At 41.3% G+C, this 23,974-nt stretch overlaps 1 protein-coding gene and 2 pseudogenes across 1 annotated transcript; all 3 read right to left on the reverse strand.

Annotated features, from left to right (window-relative positions):
- The window catches only part of LOC123457179, a 44,040-nt pseudogene extending 40,585 nt beyond the window's left edge, over positions 1–3,455 (reverse strand).
- A 136-nt stretch (positions 3,456–3,591) lies between these two features.
- LOC123457194 (syntenin-1-like) lies at positions 3,592–4,135 on the reverse strand. The gene is made up of 2 exons (XM_045141195.1): positions 4,103–4,135; positions 3,592–4,068 (listed from the first exon to the last, which is right to left on the reverse strand). Exons 1-2 carry the CDS (start codon positions 4,133–4,135, stop codon positions 3,592–3,594), a joined length of 510 nt encoding a protein of 169 aa, XP_044997130.1.
- A 7,797-nt stretch (positions 4,136–11,932) lies between these two features.
- LOC123457193 lies at positions 11,933–13,434 on the reverse strand (annotated as a pseudogene).
- Between the last annotated feature and the right edge of the window lie 10,540 nt (positions 13,435–23,974).

The raw sequence follows: 23,974 nt of genomic DNA on the forward strand, positions 1-23,974 counted from the left end.
GGGGAAGTAATATTATGGAGAATGGAATTTCAAAGGGGAAAGTCGGTGGGGTGGGGGAAGGGAGAGAATTACCATGGGATTTTTTTTATAATCATGGAAAATGCTAATAAAAATTTAAAAAAAAAGAAAATTATTTTCCCTAAGTCATCTTCAAACTACCTATGGCAGTTACTTAAGGGTATTTTTAGTTCTATTGGTTTTAAACACAGAATCCATTATAAATCTATATGATTTTAAGGTAGGTTAGGGTCTCACTCTATCCTAGGCTGACCTGGAATTCACGATATAGATTCAGGGTGGCCATGAACTCATGGTGATCTCTCTAACTCTGCCTCCTGAATGCAGGTATTAAAGGTGTGTGCCGCCATACCGGGGTATAAATGTTTATGAAATTTTTTAAAAAAATTAAAAAACCCTTAGTTTGTCAGCAAAGCTCAAATACCATTAGTCACAAACTTTTTCCAAGTGGCTAGTACAAATGTATACCACTGTTCCTGGCTGCACAACACATTTTTAGTATTTTATTTATTTACTGGAGAGAGAAAATATGAGGGGGGGAGGGAGGGAGGGAGAGAATGTCACAACACTGCATGCACCACCTGTGTATCTGGCATACATGGGTGCTAGGGAATTGAACTTGTGTCCTTAAGGTTTGCAGACAAGCAAGCGCCTTAGCTCCTAAGCCATCTCTCCAGCCCTTCACAACATAATTTAAAATGTAAATGAAATATGAATACAATACCCTAACATCAATTCTGCCAACAGAAACCATGTTTGGCATGATTTTGCCTTCAGGTAAAACAGTCTTGGCTTGTGGCAGCTGAGTACGTCTGGGTGCTGGCCTCTCTCCAGATGTCTGAATTTGGAGTCTCAGAAGTTGTTGCAGTCTGTCCATTCTTAGGCTTCACAGGTTTCAAACATTAAGCCATCACTTCAGCCTTCAGCACACATTTTAATAGAGCTCAATATATGTGCATGTTTTCTTAAAGTAATATTTATCTATATAACAGTGAGATACATTTATATAATGCTTTTATTTTTTAATAAAGAATAGGTGGTGCACAAGGGCCTCCAGACAATGCAAACAAACTCCAGATGCATGTGCAGCCTGGTGCATCTGGCTTACATGAGTTCTGGCAATCAAACCTGGGTCATTAGGCTTTTCAGACAAGCACATTAACTACTAAGCAATCTCTCCATCTGACTGTTAAGCCATCTCTCCAGCACTTTATTAAATATTTTAAAATGTAAATGAAATATGAAAACAATACCCTAACATCAATTCCACTAGCAGAAGCAGTGTTAGGAATGATTTTGCCTTCAGGTGTAACATAGCCTTGGCTGGTGGAAGCTGAGGACGTCTGGGTGTTGGCATCTCTGGTGATGGCTGAATAAATAACTTATACAAATACTAACTTACAATGGTAGTATTCTTTTCAATAAGGAGTATAACAGGGCTCCAGCCATTGCAAAATCCATATTCATTCACCACCTTGTATATCTGGCTTAGGTGGGTTCCTGGGACTAAAACCTATGTCCTTTGAACAAATGTCTCAGCTGCTAAACCATCTCTTCATCTCTTATTTTTTTGTTTTAATTTTTTAGTTATTTACAGGGAGAGAATATGGATGAATGAGAATGGGTACACTAGGTTCTCTAGCAACTGCAAACAAACTCCAGATCATGTATATCTAATTTACATAGGTAATGGGCCATCATTTCCAAGTTCTTATGCTTAGCAGGCAAGCACCTTAACTACTAAGCCATTTCTCCAGCTTTTATATTTATTTTCAGTAGACTGTTTTAAAGTTTTGTTAGTACTTGTCTAATTCAATAGACTTTTTGTACATGTACCTTATTGACAACTAATGGGACTCAAGGCTCAGTCAGAGATCATTGTGGAAGAGGTGGCAGAAAGAATGTAAAGTCCAAAGGAAAAGGAGGAGTGTTTTTTAATGCTGTCACGTTGTAATATAATGAAATGTATTGTGTCAAGCACAAAGTGGCCATGGTATTCATGACCTCTTAGTTGCTGATCTACCTACAGAACACCTGTATAATAGGAGGGGGAAATGATGACATCAAAAGAGAAAGAAGGGGCAATTTAGGAGGTGTAAAATAAGCTCCCATGAATTTGGGCCTAGTGGCATAGACCCAAAATTCTAGCTACAAGGTATGGAGGCTACTGAAAAGCTAGAGACCACAGGTTACTGGGAGAGTACTTGCCTACCTTGTATGAGGCCTAGGGTTTAATTCTACATAAAATACACACATTAAACAATTCTAAACCACTATTTACCATGAACAAGCATGGCTTACAAAAAGAAAGGAAGGAAGGAAGGAAGGAAGCAAGCAAGCAAGCAGAGCTAAGTTGGGCTTGGTGACGCATGCCTTACATCCCAGTTCTCAGGAGGCAGAGGTATGTGGAGGATCTCCAAGAGTTCAAGGCCAGCACAAGGCTACATAGTGAATTCTTGGCCAGCTTGGGCTAGACCAAGACCTTACCTGGGGGGATGGGGGGACTAACAAAAAAAGGGAGCTGAAATGTCAAAGACTTATTACAGAAGATTCTTTTCAATTGTGTATATATTTTAGTTTTTTTTTTCTTTTTCCTATATCATTGCCACCCACAACTTATTTGAAATAATACATCCTGTAATTCTCAAGGCATTATTTTGCTATTGTTACATAAAACAGAGATTAATAAATACCTTTATTTTCCTCTTACATAATGCAATCACTTTAGGCTCTTTTTAACCAGGTAAGCCCTTCTCCAATTTTTATTTTTCACTATTTCAAATTTTAATCCTGTTTTCCTCCCATAAATGAACTGGCATGGTTTTTATACCCATCCTCAAACATAAACAATTACTTTCTTATCATTTGTTTGCATTTTTCAGGTCTTCTTTCTGGAATCATTTCCTTGGCCCATAGTAAATTCTTTATGTTAGGGTCCTAGAATCACTGAAGAAAGACCCCAGCCTCAAATAGTATGTAAAACCAAAGAGCATTTATTCTGCAGAATCAGCCAGCATGTGGGGGTCAACCATTCATGAAAAATGGCGACCTTGAGAGGAGCTCCCAGGATCTTTTAAGCACAGCTAGAGGAATTTGGGCTGGCTTAGTCATTGGCTAATTTGAAAAGTAACTGTACCTGCATATTTTTGATTGGTCCTGAGATTTTGGCAGGCTAGGTCTAGGGGAATTTCAGATGGGTTAGGTAATTTTTTAAATGATTGGCTACGCAGGCAGCAGTTACAGTTGTGCATCTCTGATTGATTGGGGCAGAAGGCACGAAAGGGACATGCTGGGCATTTCCAGGAACTGACTCAGCCTCTGGGCGGCTATCTTCCCAGCCACATGTCAGGGCAGGTCCTTTCCAGAAGTCCTGCCTTACTTTCTGGGAAACTGAAACTTAGGCCTACTTAGAGTGGTAGCTTACTCAAGCCCATCATGGTGTGAGTTTGGTCCCTTCAATTTACAATATGCCTGAGTGACACAGTACGAGGTGGTAAACTTTTGGGCTTCGCTACCAGAAAACTTTAAATTTTACCTTTGTTCCTTCAAGATAATCTTGTTCTCTCCAGAAGCCTACTTGAGCACCTTGCGTGCTTTATCAGAGCTCCAGCCTGCACAGTTGTCACCATTGATCTGAAGCACTTGGTCACCAAACCTCAGACCAAGCAGTGAGGCTGGAGAATTCACCTGGACTAGCTGAACAAATACACCATTATCAATGGACTTAAGCCTCAGTCCAATTTTTCCATCTTGGTCTTTACACAAAATGACTTCATGAATCCCTTGCTTAATTTCCGTCCTATGAATTCCGACATCATTACCTGGTACAGGTGACGCTATATAGTTCACACTGGAAGGTCTTGCTACCAACCCCTGACCTTGTGCTCCAGGGACCATGGCCGAATTTTCATGTATTTGTTCATCACTTAAACTCAGTCCCATATATTGGGAGAGCTCTGGATACAGTTTAAGATAGAGATTTCCACCTAGAGTGATGGGAACAGAACCTTCTGTCAGAATTGCTGAGTTGGCAGAGAAGGCATTTTGAGCCTGAATCACTTTGAGCCTGAATCACTTTATCTACCTTCAAATTTTCAAGGAATGGATGTAGAGCCATTTTTTCACGTATTTCCTCCTCTGGGACCCGCAGCCACCACCACGGTCACCCACTGACTTCCGAGAGTGAGCCGAGATGAGCGCCGCACTCTCAGCACTGCCTGCCAGGCCTCTTTGGTGTTCTTAAGTAGGAGAAAAAATTTAATACTACAAGTAGTCATAAAACTTAACAATTTTAGCACTCTGAATTTGTATATTAACCTTTAACAATTAAAAAATGTCTGGGATAGACCCAAGCTCCAGCATGTATCTCTGTGGTGTGCTGACATAGTCCATCTGTGGATACCCAGGAGAGGGATAGACCCAAACTCCAGCATGGATCTCTATGGTTTCCTGACATAGTCTTTCTATATAGACCTAAGCTCCAGCATGTATCTCTGTCATGTACTGACCTAATCCTTCTGTATACACCCAGGAGAGGGATAGACCCAAATGCCAGTATGTATCTTTGTGGTGTGCTTATGTATACACCAGGCAGAGGGATAGACCTAAGCTCCAGCATGTATCTCTGTGCTGACATAGTCCTTCTGCATACACCCGGGAGAGGGATAGTTGTCCTTAAAGAAGGTATTGAACTCTCTGAAGTTGTCCTTTTAGGGATTGTCACTGTGTCAGCTGGCCAATGTATGGCATTTTTTTTTCTTCTGGGCATATAACATGGTACCTATTTTGGAGTAGGGGTTGCCTAGGTCCAGTATCCATGAAACATTGGCACAGAACTACACTGACAGCCAGGTATCTGGTAATAGCAGTGGTACTACTGACACTGCCTACTGAATGGAGGGAGGAAGAGTCACAAGACTCATAAGATTCCAACCACTGCTTCCTCCTGCCCCCTCCCAGCTGTATGTGAGTTTTGGGGGTGTTAGCATATACAGTGAGGAAATGGTTAAATGAGAGTAGGTAACCCTGATTTAGCATTCATGAGGACACCATTCATGATGGGGTGGGGCTTTGTCGTGATAAAATGGTTTTGGGACCACACAAGATCCCATCAGTAATCCCTCATGTGTGCTTTGTAAGTAACATGATCTCAATAAATTCACTGGCTTGACAAACTGGATGTTGGTGCACTCATACATTGACTGTCAATGGTGACATTCCTTTTAAGTTTTTTTGTTTGTTTGTTTGTTTTTTCATTTTTATTTATTTATTTGAAAATGACAGAGACAGAAAGAGGCAAATAGAGAGAATGAGTGTGCCAGGGCAAACAAACTGCAGACACTTGCACCAACTTGTGCATCTTGCTAATGAGGGTCTTGGGGACTCTAACCTGGGCCCTTTGACTTTGCAGGCAAATGCATTAACCACTAAGCTATCCCTCCAGCACAATTGGTGACACAAGCAAAAACAGAGTTGTGAAAGGGGATGTAGCTTTTCTTTCTTAGAGAATGTTTAGAAAACTTTCAACTGACAATTTCTACATATATATGTTTGTAGACACACACACACACACACACACACACACACAAGTACTAAATGGGAGCAATAGGGACCATTAGAGAAAGTTAAGAGATCTGTGCAGGTCCATGGCACAAAGCCTGGTGCTTAAACTCAACCAACCAGTCTCCATGGTAGCACTCTCTCCCTGGAGACTATGTCTTGACCCCTGGGCCACCCCTCCCTCTCCAGACTCTTGGAGAACTTACGCAGACACAGCACTATCAACCACTACAGTTGTTGGTGCCTGATGCCAGGCGTGTGAGGTCAAGGAGCTGTGTGCTATGTCTGCCTCCTGACAGGTTCGGAAATGCACTGTTATACAGCCGGGAAAAGGTATGGTTAAGGCAACACCCCCGAATGAGTTTCTCTATGTCATTTGCATCACTACACCTATGAGGCTTGTCTCTGAAATCGCACTTGTACCAACAATAGCTCAGCTCAGACCACCTTGTCAATAATTCAGATCTTCCCCTCCTCCAACCCCTATAGGCTTCTGAGGCATTGATGAGTCCCTATTGTACCAGTATGCTAAAACCAGTTGTGATGCCCTGCCCACATTACACTTCTAAGCCTGATACAAATGCCTCATGCCAATGTTCTACTCCCTCTTAGATAGGCTCAGGGGCTCCACAAAAAGGATACAACTCCACAAGAGAACTTCCAGCAGCATCTCCACCACGTCCAGAGATAGTGGAGCCTGCACAGCCTGGGGGCAGCTGCTGCTTCTCTGCCATCCACCCCTTGATGCACAGGTCTACCCTCCTTGGGATTGCCCACAGCTGCATCATTACCAGCATCAAGGGGGCCACACAGCTCATGGGCATCTTCACCATGGCCATCACCCGCTGAAGAAAGGCTTGAGCTTCACTGGTCTTCCCTCACTCGGGGACTATTCTTCCCACTCTGCTCTCCTTCTCATCCTCCCACAGCACCACCTGTGCTAACTCCAGGCTCCTGCATGGCTGCTGGAGCCTTCCTCATGGAGCCTCGTTGAAGCATGGGCTCCCTGAAGGTGTCCTGCTGAGGGAAGGAGGCCGCATGCCCACCACTTTCTCCAATATGCGGTACATGAGGTCCGTGAGGTACATGGCACCCAAGGAAACAGGAAATCATGAGCATTGGTTCCTACCAAGCCTGCCCTCTTTGGGCCCGGGACACCGAGGATGGCCCACATTGGCATTGCTCCCTAGCACAGCTCTTCCCCAAGGCCATTTGGGCAAATACAAACTTCCAAGGTGGCTTCTGTACAACCTGGTCTACCAAATGCCAAAGATTTTGTGGGCCACAGTAAGCCTGAGGTCTTAACAGCTGTAGGCGGTGCACATGGGCATTCAGAGCACCTGCACAAACAGACTGTCCCTCCTGGACACCACTTCTTAAGCTGCCAGACCCTTACACATGCTTCCCCTAGCCAGGTCAACCTCAGTCGGTCACCCTGCACCTGCAACACCCTTACATCAATGGTGGTGCCCTTACCCTTACTAGGTGAGCATCACCCGTGGCACTTTAGTCCATGGCGGAGTACTGCCCCTACTCACCCAGAGTTTGTGGCACACCAACTGGGCTCAGAATAGATCAGCTGGCTTATGGAAACACTGGCCAGGGCAGTGGCTTCTGGCAGGAGACTTGAACAGAAGCCTGCTACTTGCCAGGAAATATAGAAGAACAAGAAGCCTTCATCCCCAGGACCAGCAGAGACACTTGTGCCATAATGCATGGAAGTAGAAATGGCTTTCCAGTATTGGAACCTCAGTAGCAATCTGTTCTACGTGCAGCACAGAGATATCTCACAATGGTATGGTTGGCAATGTATTGGCTATGAGAGTATGAAAAAAATAGAAAGAAAGAAAGAAAGAAAGAAAGAAAGAAAGAAAGAAAGAAAGAAAGAAAGAAAGAAAGAAGGAAGGAAGGAAGGAAGGAAGGAAGGAAAGAAAGAAAGAAAGAAAGAAAGAAAGAAAGAAAGGAAGGAAGGAAGGAAGGAAGGAAGGAAGGAAGGAAGAAAGAAAGAAAGAAAGAAAGAAAGAAAGAAAGAAAGAAAGAAAATAAATTGGGGCTGGAGAGATGGCTTAGCCGTTAAGGTGTTTGCTTGCACCTTTCAAAGCCAAAAGACCCAGGTTAAATTCCCCAGGACCCACAAAAGCCAGATGTACAAGGTGGCACATGTATCTGGAGTTCATTATCAGTGGCTGAGGCCTTGGCACACCTATTCTCTCCATCTACCTCCCCCTCAGATCAATAAAATAAAATAATTTTTTAAAAGAAATTGGGTGGGAGATGGTTATGAGTTACTGGGTTCGACACCTATCAGAAGGCCATTATAGGAGGTTAGTGTAAGCAGTCAAAAAGGGGCAGGGTGGGGCTAGAGAGATTGCTTAGAGAGATTGCTTAGTGGTTAAGGCCCTTGCCTGCAAAGCCAAAAGACCCAGGTTCGATGCCCCAGGACCTATGTAAGGGAGATGCAAAAGGGGCACATATGTCTGGAGTTTGTTTGCAGCAACTGAAGCCCTGGTGTTCCATTCTCTCTCTCTCTCTCTCTCTCTCTCTCTCTCTCTCTCTCTTTCTCACTTCTCTCTCCTTCTTCCTCTTCCTCACTTTTTTCTCTCTGTCTCCCTCTCCTTTTTCCTTTCTTTCTGAAATAAATACATAAAACTTTAAAGCAGAATGACTTTTGTTTCTTCTCAGTATCAAAACCATCTCCATGGAGATGTGTGTCTGTCTAGTCATGAGAGCAGCACTCATATTTAATGTGCCACTTCCTGTACAGGGTCTCTTTGACTCTGGCAGAGGTGATGAAACACAAGACACATCCAAAGGACATCAGAGACAGCCAAGTGCTTAGTCTTCACCTGATCACACCCAGTTACATTCTTTCTAAGTCTTAATCACTATGAATAAATACTTCAGTGAGTGTGGGTATATAGATGTCTCTATGATGTAGTTCCCACTTATGTGGACATATTCCAAACATGGAGGTGTAAAGTGTCCGTTGGGAGTTCACATTTTAACTTTTGCAACCTACATACTAACTTCTATATTTGTATTCATGTGAACAAAGTGGTACCTCTCACCACCATCTGCAGCTCTTGCTGCCATTTCATGCTTAAATACCAGCGAGTTTAGTACTGACTTGTACTATCATTGTAACTGGGGTTTCTGAATGCTTTTTCATGAGCTGCTCAGAAAATCAGAAATCCACATAGGATCAGGTTATAGCAATATTGTGTCTCTTTGTAAATAGTTCTGTCTTTTCTTAAAAATCACATTAAAGCCGGGCGTGGTGGCACACACCTTTAATCCCAGCACTCGGGAGGCAGAGGTAGGAGGATCGCGGAGAGTTTGAGGCCACCCTGAGACTACATAGTGAATTCAAGGTCAGCCTGAGCCAGAGTGAGACCCTACCTCGAAAAAACAAAAAACAACAACAAAAAAATCACATTAAAGAGTTCTGTATATGTATGTATGTATATATATATATAATCTCCCTTTTAAATATGTGGATTATAAATAATATGTCCCTGTACATACATAGCATTAATATATTATTGCTTTTCTTTTCTGTGCGTTTTTGTTGGTACTGTGTTAATTATTTGATTTTGCTGTTATTGTTTGTGCTTTGGTAAAGATATTTCTCTTTTATTTCTTACTCATTTCTTTCTTTTTGAAAGAGGTAAACCATGTAGCCTTGGGAACTCTTGATTTTGCGATGTGTGATTCTGGACGTGAATGCTGGCCCCTCTTACCTATAACTCCAAATTTCTGGGATTACAAGCATGTATCACCACTCCCATCTTGCAATGAGCATTTTGAGAGGAATTTGCCTGAATGAGCTCCAGAGGAGCAGTAGTGGGGAAAGAGGACAAGCTGGAAAGGAAAGAATGACCAGGTCTTGATGGAACTTGTCAGTCATATGAGGATCGTCGCTCTGAAACAAAAGAAATTCGATGCAGGCAATGGGAACATAGTGTGTCTTTTAATGAAGCGAGACAGCAGTATGACAAAATGTACACGAAAAAGCATTAAGGGGGACATAGGAACAGGATCCTTAATGTCATGAATCTGTAGGTTGGCATAATACAGAGAGAAATGGCCCTATAGTAACTTTAATTCCCTCAGTCATGAAAGCTTGGTCTTTGCTATAGGATAATAATTAGTCAATGGATGGCAGCAATGGTGGTGATAATGATTACTGGGCATGCAACACCTTTACTGAATGCAAATTTATTTCCTGAAATCCCATTTTAACTATAGAATCAATGAAGTCTTTTAACTTTGTTAAGAATCGGTGCAAGTCTGCCAGTCCTGGATTTCATTTTGTACTTTACCTTCACAACATTTCTAACTTAGACCATCCTTTCACTTATTCTCAATGATTTTATGAACCACTATTTTTACTTTGTCCACTTGGTGCTTTCTGTTCCCCATTTTTATTACTTATCCTTTTAAAAAGCATTTAAAGTTATAGAAACTAGGCCTGGCAACATTTCTGTCAAATACTATATACTAAATTTTGAATACTATGCTACCCTGCCACTGGAGAATAATATGATTCTACTCTTTTCTGACATGTATTCATTATACATAGTGATGGACTCATCAGCACAATTTCTTTCAAGTACAGCATACACTTTATTCAGCTCCCTTAACCATACCCTCTGTGCCCCAGCTCCTTCCACATTCCACTAGTCTCCTTCTTTCCCCCACTCTCCTCTCTTATTTAATGTTACTCTTGACCTTCAAAACTACAGAATAAGAACCCATACAGATTAATTTGTAGTTTTATTTTTCAAATAAGAGAATTATTTCTCAACTATTTGTCAACATGAAGCTTAACCTATGATACTATGCAAAATTATTTGCTCCTGTGACAGGTCATTTGTCTTTGGGATGATGTTGGAATATTGAAGATGATTGATAAGTGGATGTTCACTGTGAGAAAGTGGATATATTAATCACATTGGATGTTGGGACCCTGGGTGGCCTGCTGTAGCAGGTTAGAATAAAGAGGTTGGTTGGCTGAGAAATTAGGATATCCAATTAGAAAAGTATGATGCTCCATGGGCAGTTCAAAATGAGTATTCTGTAGGGGAGATATGGTTTGGAACTGAGAACTAGAAGTGCAAATAAGATTCTCAAGGTTTCCATTTGCTGAAGACTAGCTGCAGTAGGAGTGCATTAAAACAGTGGTGAAATGAGTTAAAACAGACTGTTGACCTGGTGGTATTTGTTCTGATGGCCTAACTAAACCTGAGGAGAGAAGCCAAAACTCACTTCTAATTGGGTGATTGTATGTGTAATCACTTGGCCAGTGGAAGCCTTGTTTATCAGAGGCACATTTAAATTGGCAGAGTTGGAAAATAAACTTTGTTCACTCACTTTGACAACTATACCACAGTTGAGATGACATGTGTTACACTGTTCTGAACTTAGTGTTGAATTCTGCAACCAAAAAGCAGCCACTCAAGAAGATTTTTTGTTAATTTATTTTTTATGTTTTTATTGTACTTTATTTATCTATAATTTTTGGTTTTTCGAGGTAGAGTCTCATTGTAGCTCAGACTGACCTGTAATTCACTATGTAGTCTCAGAGTGGCCTCAAACTCATGGTGATTCTCCTATCTCTGCCTCCTAAGTGCTGGGATTAATGGTGTGCACCACCATGCCCAGGTTTTTAATTTTTTTATTTATTGGAGAGAGAGAGAGAGAGAGAGAATGAGAGAAAATGGGCATGCCATAGCCTTCAGCCACTGCAAATGCACTCCAAAAGCATGTGCCACTTTGTGCATCTGCTTACATGAGTCCTGGGGAAATCGAACTTGGGTCCTTTGGCTAAATACGCAAATGCCTTAGCCACTAAGCCATCCCTCCAGTCCTTGAGAAGCATTTTGTTTGTTTGTTTGTAGAGGTAGGGTCTGACTGACCTGGAAATCATTATGTAGTCTCAGGGTGGCATTGAACTCATGGCGATCCTCCTATGTCTGCCGCCTGAGTCATGGGATTAAAGGCATGTGCCACCACACCTGGCTTCAAGAAGAATTTTTAAACCCAACTCTTTTTATTCTCAATAACAGATGTGGATGGCCTTGTATAAAATTTGGATTATGATAGAATTACAACTAAAATGAATGAAGTAATTTAGTTAGTGAATATTTGTAGCTGAGTTACACCAAATGTAATTTATAGTTACAGGTTTTAATTTCATACAGTTAATATTTTCAAATAATTCATGTACATTTTATTTTTAAATGTCCTTATTATTAAAATGTTTATCTGTTAATTTATTTAAATGAAAATATGCTGTATGTTTTATATCTACAATGAATAATACCACCCTAAAGTGGATTTAGAATTTTTTTTTAAATTGTGACATTTTTATTTTAATCTGCAAAAACAAAAATGGGCAAACAAACAACAAAAACTTGAAATAGGCTCATCAAATGATGTAAATTCATCCTTTCCAGGAAAGCAGAAGGTAGACCAGTGCAGTTATCCTCAAGGCCACAACATCCTGCTTCACTGCTGCTTGCACTCTGCTGGGTTTTGATCCTTCTTTGGGTCATAGTCTGGGTCATTTTCCTCATCTCCTTCTTCCTCCCCTTCCTCATCTGCTTCTTCACCTTCTTCATCATAATTATCGTCATCATCCTCAATAGCTTCGCCAGTGAAATACAACACTGATCTTGGGATTATACGCTCACGTAAAAAGTTACCAATTTCAAAGTCTGCAGCAAGGATAGCTTCAGCAGCATCATCCAGATCACCACTCTTGGGAACTTCAGGAGGGGCAAAAAAATTAAAGAGTTATTGGCAACCGTTTTAGTCACAGTGCGAACTGTCCCACGTCCCTTGTGTTTCTGCTTCTTTTTAATGGTTTTCAAAGTGACATTCTTTCCTTTTTTCCAATCTATCTGACACTCTGTACAACCCATAATTTCTGGTCCATCAAAAGAAAAGGGATCAGCATCATCCGGTTCTGACCTCATCCTGTATATCTTAGTTAATGTGAAATATTCACTGGGTTCAAAGTGAAATTCTAAGATAAAGGTCATTGGCTGTCCAGCATCAGAGAACTTCACTTTAATGTCTTTCAAGTACTTCAGGATGGGTTCGTCATGCTCCTGAACCATGTCACTGAGCAAATCCACATTCTTAAAAACAGTCAACCAAAATTCTGGAATTCCTTTAGGGTCTTCCTTTTCTTCATCCTTTTTCTCATCTTCAATCTTGGCCTTTTCTTTCAGCTCCTCAGAAACTTCATCTTCCTCATCTGGTATCCATTCACATGCTTCTTCTGTAGGATCATGATCTCAAATCGCTTATCAAACAAGGGCTGATAGAGAACAGCATACTTCCTCTCAAGATCATGAACTTCTTCATAGAACTTGCCTTCTATCTGTGCACATTTCAGTTGAAGCTTTTTTTTTTTTGTTTTTTGTTTTTTGTTTTTTCGAGGTAGGGTCTCATTCTGTTCCAGGCTGACCTGGAATTAACTCTGTAGTCTCAGGGTAGCCTTGAACTCGTGGTGATCCTCCAACCTCTGCCTCCCGAGTGCTGGGATTAAAGGCGTGCTCCACCATGCCCGGCTATCACTTGAAGGTTTTTGAGAGCATTCACTCGTCTTTTGCCTACCTTAGGCAAGCTTTCAATGTATCATGTTGGTGTGTCTACCAGACCATCAAGTCTTTCTTGAAGAGGTGCAAGAATCTGAGGATTTTGCATCATCTGAACAGTTAGCTGACGTGCTTTGATTTTTGTTTCTTCACCAGTTTCTTCTTCTTCTACTTCTTCAACATCATCCAAATCTTGATCAAGTTCAGAATGCTCTTTGTTATCAATGTCTGCCATCTTGTAAGAACACCAAACATTGGAGGCGAATGCAGGGAGCTGGGCGGCTGGAGCTGCACAGGCAGTGACGGCGGTGGCGGGAGGAGTGGGAGGCGGCACTGCGAGCAGATGGCGCTCAAAGAGAGATTTAGAAATTTTGGACATAGCTCATTGCTAAGATTCAAATTTATCAGCTAATTTTCTTAAGTATGTAAAATACTAGATGACAAATTCTCAAGATGTTCTTATCCATTTAAAAAACATAATAATTTAATATTAAAATTTCATACACATTTCAACATCGAAGTGCTATACTTGTTAAAATATGCTTGCGTTTAAAAAATGCATGAATTTCTACTGAAGTAGTATGTGAAAAAATGACCACCTTGGTTAAAGTAGCTGAGACTTCTTCTTCTTCTGCCAAGAAGTCTGCCAGAGAAGCAGATCTTGGAAAGTTCTGCTGCCCTTTACTAAATCCATAAAGATTAGGCTGTCAAACCAAGCTTTTCATATAATTGGTTTTAAGTAGTCTGAAAGGGGCCTCTCTTTCCAAAATTCTTTCTTGAAAAGCTCTTCATTAATCACAATAGATTTAAATATTTCACTCACTACTATGTGATACCACACAGTGGACATCTGAATAAGGCTTCTGAACCAGCACATCCATCTTTCTGATCCATCTTTAGGGTAAACATCTTGAATATCTGAAGATATTTGTGCCATTTCAAATGAATTCTTTTTTAGCCTCCACCACTATTGTGAATGTGTGAACTCTGCAGTTTCTGTCAAATGAAGTAAGCAAAACCATAATACTGGTTCCCAACCTCAGTCACTGTGACCTCACATGTTATCTTAGGTTTCCCAGCAGTTAAGGTGAAACATTCAGCCAGTGGTTCTGACACCCTTGGAAATAAGGCTATTTGAAATAAGTATCTGTCAAGTGTATCACTGGGGACTAAACAAAACTTACCATATAGGGGCCTGGCCATGATGTGTTTGTGCTGTATCAAGGTATTCGAGAGGCATCAGGCCAGATCATGGTTTCTCTCTAGAGCACCCTATGAGTTTTATAACAGGTCATGTCATGAGGGATCTCAGAACTAGCCTATGTTCTATTGCATTATTATATGGTTAATAGAGTCAAGTCTATGAGGTATCCCAGTGCAGGCCTATGCTATCATATGTCATGTGAGAAATAAATCAGGCTAGTCTATATGGTGACTCAAGACAGGCTTGCAGGTTCTCAGGTAGTAAGTTCTCTGCCCTTTCAAGTCTGCTATTTCATGATGTTTGCATGGTATCAGAGAGTAGGAAAGTCATCTCAGGAAAGGTCTGTCATGTGTGAGGACATTCCTGTTCTTTCCCAGAGAATGGGCCATGCAATGAGGTATTTCTAGTGAGGGCTGTGCTCACAGTTCAGTCGTATTATGGCCAGGAAATGAGGGAATTTTAAAATATTGTGTTTGGTGCTTTAGGTCATGTCATGAGCTGTCCCATGTGACATTTTCAAAGTGTTAGGGAATATAATATATATTGTAATAAGTGTAGAGGGTCAGTTTATTTGAGAGTCATCACATACCAGACCAGGATTTGTCTCTGAATAAAATGCATGTAATATGGAAAGGTCTCTCATGACCAAACTATATGTTGTCTCAGGACAAATCTATGTTGTTTCGGGCATGTAAGTGTATTATAAGCCAGCTACAAAGTGATTTAGGAGAGAAACCTACTGTCTTCCCAGGGCATGCAAAGATTACAGCCTATGTCAGGCTGTGTTTCAGCACAAATCTTCAATATCTGAGGACATGTGATTGGTATTGCAGGTCTGGATAGGAAGTGTCTCAGCACATGGTGTTGTGTGTTGGAGCATGTATGTGACATTATAGCTTAAGAAGTGATGTGTTGCAGGAAAGGTCTTCACTGTCACAGGTCCAGTGTGTGGCTGTACAGACTATGTTGCACAGATCCGAGCTGTGTCAAGGAATTTGGATGCTATCACTCCACATGTCATGAGGTGTCTCAGGGCAGATCTACACTGTCTCAGGACATCTGAGGTGTTACATGCCATGATGTGATGAGTCTCAGGAGAGTCCTTTGCTGTTTCAGGACATGAGAGTGGTACTAAAGGCCAAGCCTTGAGAGGTCTCACAAAAGGTCTATGTCTTCCCTGAATATGTGAGTGGTCTTAGGAAATAAAATAGAGTACCTTGGTCCATATGAGTCTGCACAGTTCCAGGAAATGGGAGAGGTATAACACTATGTATGATGTCGCTCACCAGGTGCCGATATTGTCTCATGGAGTGGGGTGGTATTAGGGGATGAAGTATATCTAGAGAGAGATGTGCTGTCTTAGGGCATGCTAGCCAATAGAATGGTGTCACTGGAGATGCTTCTGTTGCCTTAGCGCATTTTAGTTGTATCGTGGTCCAGGTAATGAGGTTGCTTTAGTACAGGTGTGTGCTATCTCAGGGTATGTGACAGGTATTAAGACCAGGCCCTAGTTATCCGAAGAGAAACCTAAACTGTTTTAAATATGTTTGTAGGATTACAGTTCAGTCCATGAGGTGCCTTTTCCCAGGCCTGTGATGTTTGAGAAAATGTGAATACTACTAGAAGCAAAAAAACACTTGTTTTATTGTCATAAGACAATACCTGTCCTCTGTCACAGGGCATGCGTGTGTTAGAACAGACCCTAAGATATTTTAGGAGGGCAATAAACTCTCAAGTTATGTGAATTGTATTACAGATGAGGATGTTTGAATATAAAATGATCTTCCTCTGTATTAATATGTAATTTTCAGGTGTTGATACTGTTCATGGGATGTTTTACCAGCCTAGTTGTGAGGTGTCCAAGAAGAGGTTCATGTGAGGCCTGACCTGACATGTCCAAAGAGAGGCTTGCTCTGTCTCTGGCATTTGAGTAGTGGGTAGTGATTAATATTACAGGCCAAGCCAAGAGTTACTGAAGGAGATTTCTAAATTATGTTGGTGTATGTGAATGGTATCTCAGACCACATCGTGCTGTGCATGTATCAGGACATGTGTGGTAGTTTCAATGGATGTCCTCCAGTAGACCCAGGAGTTTTACTCAATGCTTATAATTTTTGTCTATAGCAATTTGACTAGAGAAGGGCCAATCCTAGGGTCCAGCCCTAAGATGTGGGGGTGGATTTGGAATTTCAGTCTAACGAAATGCAAAGTGCCTGTACTTTGCCTGGAGTTCCTGATGTATGCTTGCTTATGGTGTTGGGTGATGGGGTTTCTTTATCACCATTATGGAACTTCCCCTGGATCTGAATGCTTCAGTAAATCTCATCTTCCTCACATAAACTTTGTCAGGTCTAGAAGTTCATCCCAGCAACCTGCAGCTGACTCCTACTGCATATAAGTGGTCTTAGATTGTTGGCTATGATTTCAAGGCAAATGAGTGGTACTATAGGTAAGGAAGTGTGATTCTGAACAAATCTATGCCCTGTTAGATTCTGTGTGGAGTACAGGCAATGTCATGAGGTGTCTCAGCACAATCTTGGCTGTCTCATAGAATATGAATCGCAGGTAATGGCTGTTAAACATTTTACCAGGTTGATAAGCTGATTGGAACTTTTTAAATGAGCAAAAGTGTTACCATTTGAGAGTCAAACTTTATCTTGGGTTCTCTCTGGCCTTCGACGTAGCCATTTGTGTTTTTTCTTATATGTATGTGTGTGTGTGTGTGTGTGTGTGTGTGTGTGTGAGAGAGAGAGAGAGAGAGAGAGAGAGAGAGAGAGAGAGAGAGAGAGAGAGAGAAAATTGTCACTGCAGGGCCACTAGGCACTGAAAATTCAAGGCATGTGTGACATTGCACACTTGCATCACTATGAGTCTGGGACCTGGACATCCTGATAAGACATAGGTTTCACTTTCCCCATAGTCTTGTGACCATTTGCTGCTTGCCTGCTTGTCTGGCATGTCCCTATATGTTAATGAGGTATCAGCCAGCAGTCTTTGCACAGCCAATCCCCCCATGACCCATATTCTATTCCTTTCCCCACCACAACTTAGGACCACATGACCGCTTTCCACTCACCAGTGACTTCATTACATGGCAATTAGGCATCAGCAGGACCTTTGTACTAACCAATCCACTTATGATTTGTACCTTTTCCTGCTCTTTCAAAAATGCTTATAAACCCATTCCCCTCACAAATAAACAAGTTGTTTTCTGATGCTGTCTCTTGAGTGTTTCTTTGCATGACACTCATGGCTGCTCAAGACCCTGCTCTGCAGTTGCCTGGACACTCCTGGGAGACCAATGTGCAGCAGCCCCAGAGTGGCCAGGAACTACATCTGGCTACATGGAACCTGGAGATTTGATCATAAGTTCATATGCTTGGCAAGCAAGCACCTTAATTGTCTTTTTAAAGAAATCTCCAAAAGTACCTTCAAATACAATACATACCTAGAATTTTTTAACACTATAAAAAATAAAACATTCTACTTTACTGTTCATTGAAGATTGCATTCTTGAACAAACACTGCAACAGCAGATCAGGTGAGAAACTATTGATGGTAACTGGCCTAATTCATCATAGTACTATTTAATTGGAAGACCTGGATATTCATCTAAAGATATAAGCATAAAGGTAGCTGGCACATTCAATTTTAGAAGCCATGTCATTTCTGCCAAGCTTTTAAAGAATGGAAAATATGAACGTATAGAAAAAAGTGGTACGGAGAATGAGGTAGTAATAAAAAGCAGTTGTTTATGAGTTTTATGAGTAAAGACTGCTGACACTACCGGCAGAACATATTGCTTTACTGAATTAAATATTATAATTGAAATAATGAACATGACTTGAGCATCCAACTATGCAAAGCTCTGGTACTCAAAATAGCAACTGTCATGATACTATGGAAAGAAAGTAAATTAAATCCGGAATAAAATTCCTTTTAGAAATTTCCATTCCCATTTTTTCCTTCCTATAAAATGTTTCTTGGAGAAAACTGACAATATTTGTTTTTCCCATTTTATTGCCAAGGCCTGCTTAGTTCCTGTGTCAACTTTATTGACTTGAAAATAAAAATACACATCTCAAATCTTTATTTTCTCTTTATTACCAATATTTTCCTTTAGATACCCATCTGCCTATTTTCTTTCAGCACACTTTTTGGTTTTTCTAAAGTTCCATACACAAGTGAGTCCTCACAAGTTCGTTCTCCCCCCCCCCCCTTCTCTCTCTCTGTGTGTGTGTTGGATATATGAGTAAATGGTGTGCCTCTGATGGTCACAGGAAGGCTCCAGGTCCCTCTGCTGTTCTTCCCTTCCATGACACATTTACTGAAAATGAATGCCAGTCTAGCTGACCCAAGAGATTCAGATTCTCATGGCTCTACCTAACATTGTAGAGATATGTTGGTTTTATAGAGGCATGTGGCATTTTGTATTGACACTCATTGTTCTTTTTTGACTGTGTTATCTGCAATATAAAGTTCTTTTGTGGGGGTGCAAAGTCTCTTGCTATCTCAGGCGACCTAGAATCTACTCTAATGCAGGCTGGCTTCAAACGCAGTTTTCCCCCTACCTCTGCCTCACAAGTGATGGGTTGAAAGGTACAATGACCATTCGGCCAGTGTAGCAGCACTGATGTTTGTTGTGAAAAGTTCAAATTTCTCCCTGAACTGCTTGGGAGGAAAGATCTATGTGGTATTGAGGTATATAACTTCACAAATTTGAAATAAGATACCTTAGTCTGTATCATAGAATACCACACCACCTGCATTTCATGCTTCATCTCATCAGAAATGAGACAATTAAAACTTAAGTCATTACAGATGTATGAAAATCAGGTGTGGTACTATACACATGTAATTCCAGCTATGAATAGACTAACAAAAGAGGATCTCAACTTCGATGCCAGGCAAACATTATAGAGGAAGTGGCATGCTAAATATGAGTGCTACTCTCACAGCTAGCCTTAAAACCTCATCCAGGGAGATGGTGGTAGATACTACAGAGACAGAATTCATCCAAGTTGGGGCTGGAGAGATGACATTTGCAGGTGTTTGCCTGTGAAGTCTAAGGACTCTGGTTCAGTTACCCAGTAACCACATAAGCCAGATGTACTAGGGGGCAAATGCATCTGGCATTCATTTACAGTGGCTAGACGCCCTGGCATGCCCATTCTCTCTCTGTCTCTTAATTCTTGCATTCATCAGGTCAAGGAAGGAGGATGGATCACTGTGATTTCCAGGCCAGCCTGAAAATATATGGTGAATTCCAGGTCAACCAGGACTACAGCAAGAACTAATTTTGAAATTCCCCTCCCAAAAAAAAAATCAAAGAAAAGGAAAAAAAAAGCAAAAGAAAAGAAAAATTATTTGAAGCCAGTAAAGCAGGCTGCTCACCCCAAAGGAGAATAAACAAGTGCCATTCAAGGCTCAGGAAACATTCTGGAAGAGGGGCCAAAAGAATATAACATATACAGGGTGGGAAAGTAGATTTTGAGATGTTGTGTATAGACACACACACAAGTGAGTGAGTGAGAGAGAGAGAGAGAGAGAGAGAGAGAGAGAGACAGACACTTGGCGTTCATGTGACCCTACACTGAAATCTGATAACCTTAGGGAGGTGAGGTCTCAGTAGCATGGGAATGGAGGAGAGAAAAAAAGTTGTGAAAGATCAATTAAATAAGCAATACTTTGGGCTGGAGAGATGGCTTAGCAGTTAAGCACTTGCCTGTGAAGCCTCAGGACCCTGGTTCGAGGCTCAATTCCCAAGAACCCACGTTAGCCAGATGCACAAGGGGGCACATATCTCGAGTTCATTTGCAGTGGCTGGAGGCCGTGGCATGCCTCCCTCTGTCTCTCGCTCTCTCTGTCTTTCCCTTTGCTTCTTTCTCACTCTGTTTCTCTCAAATAAATAAATAAGTGAACAAAATAAATAAGCAATACTTTAATCTGCTTTTCTAGATTAATAGAGCATGTTTTCTGAAAAGCCTTCCTCATTGAGGATGTAGATCAACAACATGGGGATTGTGGGTCCTGCACTATTTGAATAGCAGTCAGTTATGGGGGAAAGGCAATGTCTCTGTGCAAAATGCCTGAACTTGTGGCTCTCACAATCTTTCTGCCCTCTCTTTCACAAAATTCCCTAGCTATGTTGGGTGCATTTTAAGTGTATGTCAGTTATGGGTCTGGCTCTCTCCTGGATCCCAACCAGGTCTCTCCATGACCCATGCTGACAATGTATGGTATCTTGAGCAGTAGCACCTTACCATTAACCTCTGGTGAGTAATCAAGTTCTTTGACAGAAGTCTGTCTTGTTTGTTTGGGAGATCTAGTAGTTCTCTCTAATCAACAGCTCCTTGTGGATGTAAACCACATCATAGGCTACTTTTTTAAAACTATTACAAATTCTAAAAATATAATTATAAGTTTAAGATAAATGTTAGCATATACATGGAAAGAATGAGCAAGGACCATAGATTGCTCTATGGTCAGTGTGCTCTTAGAATGAGCCCTGTGTAAAGTCCTGGCACTCACTGCTTTTCCCTTTTCAAATATTTTCTTGCTGGCTGGAAAGTCTGAAGGAAAGTAAGTTCAGTAGGAAGTTTAGAAAATGCAGAAGTTGTCTAGGTAGAGAAGGAATGAAAACAGCATTTAAGGGATAGAAAGAACAAGTGTATGGTGGAGTTTTCTTGCCCAACTGCACTGATACACACCTGGTGGATTTAAAAAAAAAAAAAAAATAGAGGGACACTAGAACCAGAGCATGGGAATCAAATTCCAGACACTGTTGCCACCTAATGGGCATGTTTGACATTGTGCTTGCCTCACCTTTATGCATTTAGCTAAAAATCTGGAGAGTTGAACATGGATCCTTTAGGCTTTGAAGTTAAATGCCTTAACTACTAAGTCACCTCTCCAGCCCAACTTGGGATTTTGTTTGTACATTAGTGGGCATGCCCACTGGTGCTAAATGGGATGGCATTGTTGGTTGAGAATCCTGCCAAGGCTTTACAAACTGCAGGGAAGCTTAGCTTGGGGTTCTGGCTTAGAACCAGCTCCCTGCTCCCATCATGTCATTTCCTTGGTTTCTTCACCAGAAATTTCAATCTGCACATAATTGAATGAAAGGCACTCTTGGTTCATACTAACAGTACCAAAATGGCAACATAGTAATGCAATTTATCCTGAAAACGGCCATTATACTTTGATTCAGATAACTTGGGACCCAATAATTCTGCATGAATGATATTGTGATAAACTCAGAATTTGGGATTTATACAAATTATTTTAAACTACTTTCTAACAATTTGATTGGGCAGAAACAATTGCTCTCTCTAAAAATGCTTCTAAAGTGCTGAGTGTGCAGTGAGTCTTCAGGTTTTAGCAATTTGTGTCTACAAAAGCACTTAGCAGCTTGCTCCACCTGCAGGAGTCATCCAGGCCACCCAGGTGAAAGAACAGCCTTGGTCAAAAGAAACATTGTCAAGGTCAGTGGTTCTAGCCTGCCTACACTTTAGAATCATCTGGGTAAGTTTAAGAAAAAAAATAATAAAAAACATGGCTCTTTCTGATTAATTGGTTTGGGAAGGAGACACGGAATTGTACATCTTAAACATGCCCCAGATGATTCTTCTGGACAGACATGACTAAGACCCATCCTACTACTACAAGAATAGCTTCATCTCATCTCACAACCACACCTACTTCAATATTGAGTTTTTAGTTGGTGGGTTTGGTTGACTGGTTTATTTTGCATGGGAAAGGCTCTTGTTGTGTTTTAGTAAACCTTTTTTAAAACTTAATAGCTTAGAGAAAGAAAGAGTTACTTATTTGGTTAGTTTTTGAGTGTAACAGGGTGTCTTGCCTCTGCAAATGAACTCCAGACACATACTCCCCTTTGTGTGTCTGGCTTTACTGTGAGGTACTAGGAAATCAAAGCAAGGCCTTCAGCCTTTGCAATTAAGTACTTTCAACTGCTCAGCCATCTCTCCAGCCCCATTGTGCTTTTGATTTGACTTTTTAAGACGGTTCTCTCTCTGTAGCTCAAGCTGACCTAAATCTATGTAGCCTATGCTGGCTTCAAAGGCCTGACAATCCTCCTGTCCCAGCTCCCCAAGCGTTTTGACTAAAGGAGTTTGCCGACACCCTGGCTCTTTGTAGGGTCTTAATCTGATGGCTGTGAAGCATGCTCTCTTCAGCCTAAGTATTACCAATTAGGGTGTGAATGAGTGATTTACAAATTACTCTAACAAAAATTAAATGATCCACTCCCAAGATCCTTTGCCCTGATGCTGTATTATTTTTGCTTTGGCAATGGGTCCTCTCAAGTCATATTCATTAGACTCTTACACCATCATGAAGCATCAGAAATTCCAGTATTTCACCACCTGAACTCATCTGATAAACTTCCTGTTAGACTTTGCAGGCTGCTATTTGACTATCAACCCCATTCCTGGCCTGTGTCATCTATGCAACCACCCCAGCACCTGTTTCCCCTTCATTTGCAAGGAAACCATCATCCCTGCTTGTGCTTATTTAGTCCCATTGCTTGCATCTGCTCTGGTTGGACAAGAGGGTTTTCTTTATTTATTTTTTATATTTTTGGTTTTAAGGAAGGGAGTTCTCACTTTACAAAGAAGGCCTCCAACTCTGTTAAGAATTATAACACCAGTCTCAGACTCAGGTTGTTCTGTTCACTACATCCCAGTGTTATGGTCCATGCATTTGAACTCAGCACATGGGAGCCAAAGGAAGGAGGATTGCTGTGAGTTTGAGGCCAACCTGGGGATACAGAGTGAGCTCCAGGTCAGCTTGTGCTAGTGTGAGACACTACCTGAAATAAAAAGACATGAGCCACCATACTATAAAGAGTTCTTAGGTCCTCACATTATAAATTTTCCCACAGTGTAGAGAGGGAATGAGTTACTGCAGAGGCTTAGATCAAAAAGTCTTGTCGTGTTAGCATTGGAAATTGGGGGAAAGCAAAGTGTAGTATCTATAGAAAAGGGAAACATCAGTATGGCATTTTTTATTGGGCTTATGTAAAGTTTAAGTACATGGGGCTGGAGGGATGTTGGCCCTTGAGAAGCTCAGGCATGAGGGTGGAACTTCCTGAGCCTAGGTAAAGTTTGGTGACCTGTCTCTGGCCAGCTAGGACTCAGCAAGACACCTAATGGCTTCTTGCCTGCTACTTTTATGCAGGAGTTGGAATTATCATTTCAATAGTCACAGTTTACTATTGGCCCTTACCTTTCCCCCCATCCTAAAATTCCCACCTTCGTCCCCAACATTATATAGGCAACTGCTTGTAACAATAAAGCGAGTTCCTGCTTCCACAAGACTCCCAACTTAGTGTGGTTTTTCTCCGGTGAATAGGAGAGGTTTATGCTCATTCCTTCTCCTCAAACCCTTGGGAGGAACCAGCGGGCCTGGTCCTTCCTTCAGCACTACCTACCTGCTGGGGAATGAGCCCGGCAGAGGGATGACTTAGCTGTTAAAGATGCTTACTTGCAAAGCCTGATTGCCTGTGTTCTCTGGAGTTAATTTGCAGTGGCAAGTGGCCCTAGAGCCCATGTTAACATTCTCTCTC

This window comes from Jaculus jaculus, assembly GCF_020740685.1.
Source record: "Jaculus jaculus isolate mJacJac1 chromosome Y unlocalized genomic scaffold, mJacJac1.mat.Y.cur SUPER_Y_unloc_2, whole genome shotgun sequence".
Taxonomy (NCBI): domain Eukaryota; kingdom Metazoa; phylum Chordata; class Mammalia; order Rodentia; family Dipodidae; genus Jaculus; species Jaculus jaculus.

Coding starts and splice junctions, on each gene's coding strand:
- LOC123457194 (XM_045141195.1), bottom strand. CDS start 4,135: ATGGCTCTACATCCATTCCTTGAAAATTTGAAG. Junction 4,069..4,102: donor CATTCCTTGAAAATTTGAAG/GTAGATAAAGTG, acceptor AAAGTGATTCAG/GCTCAAAATGCCTTCTCTGC.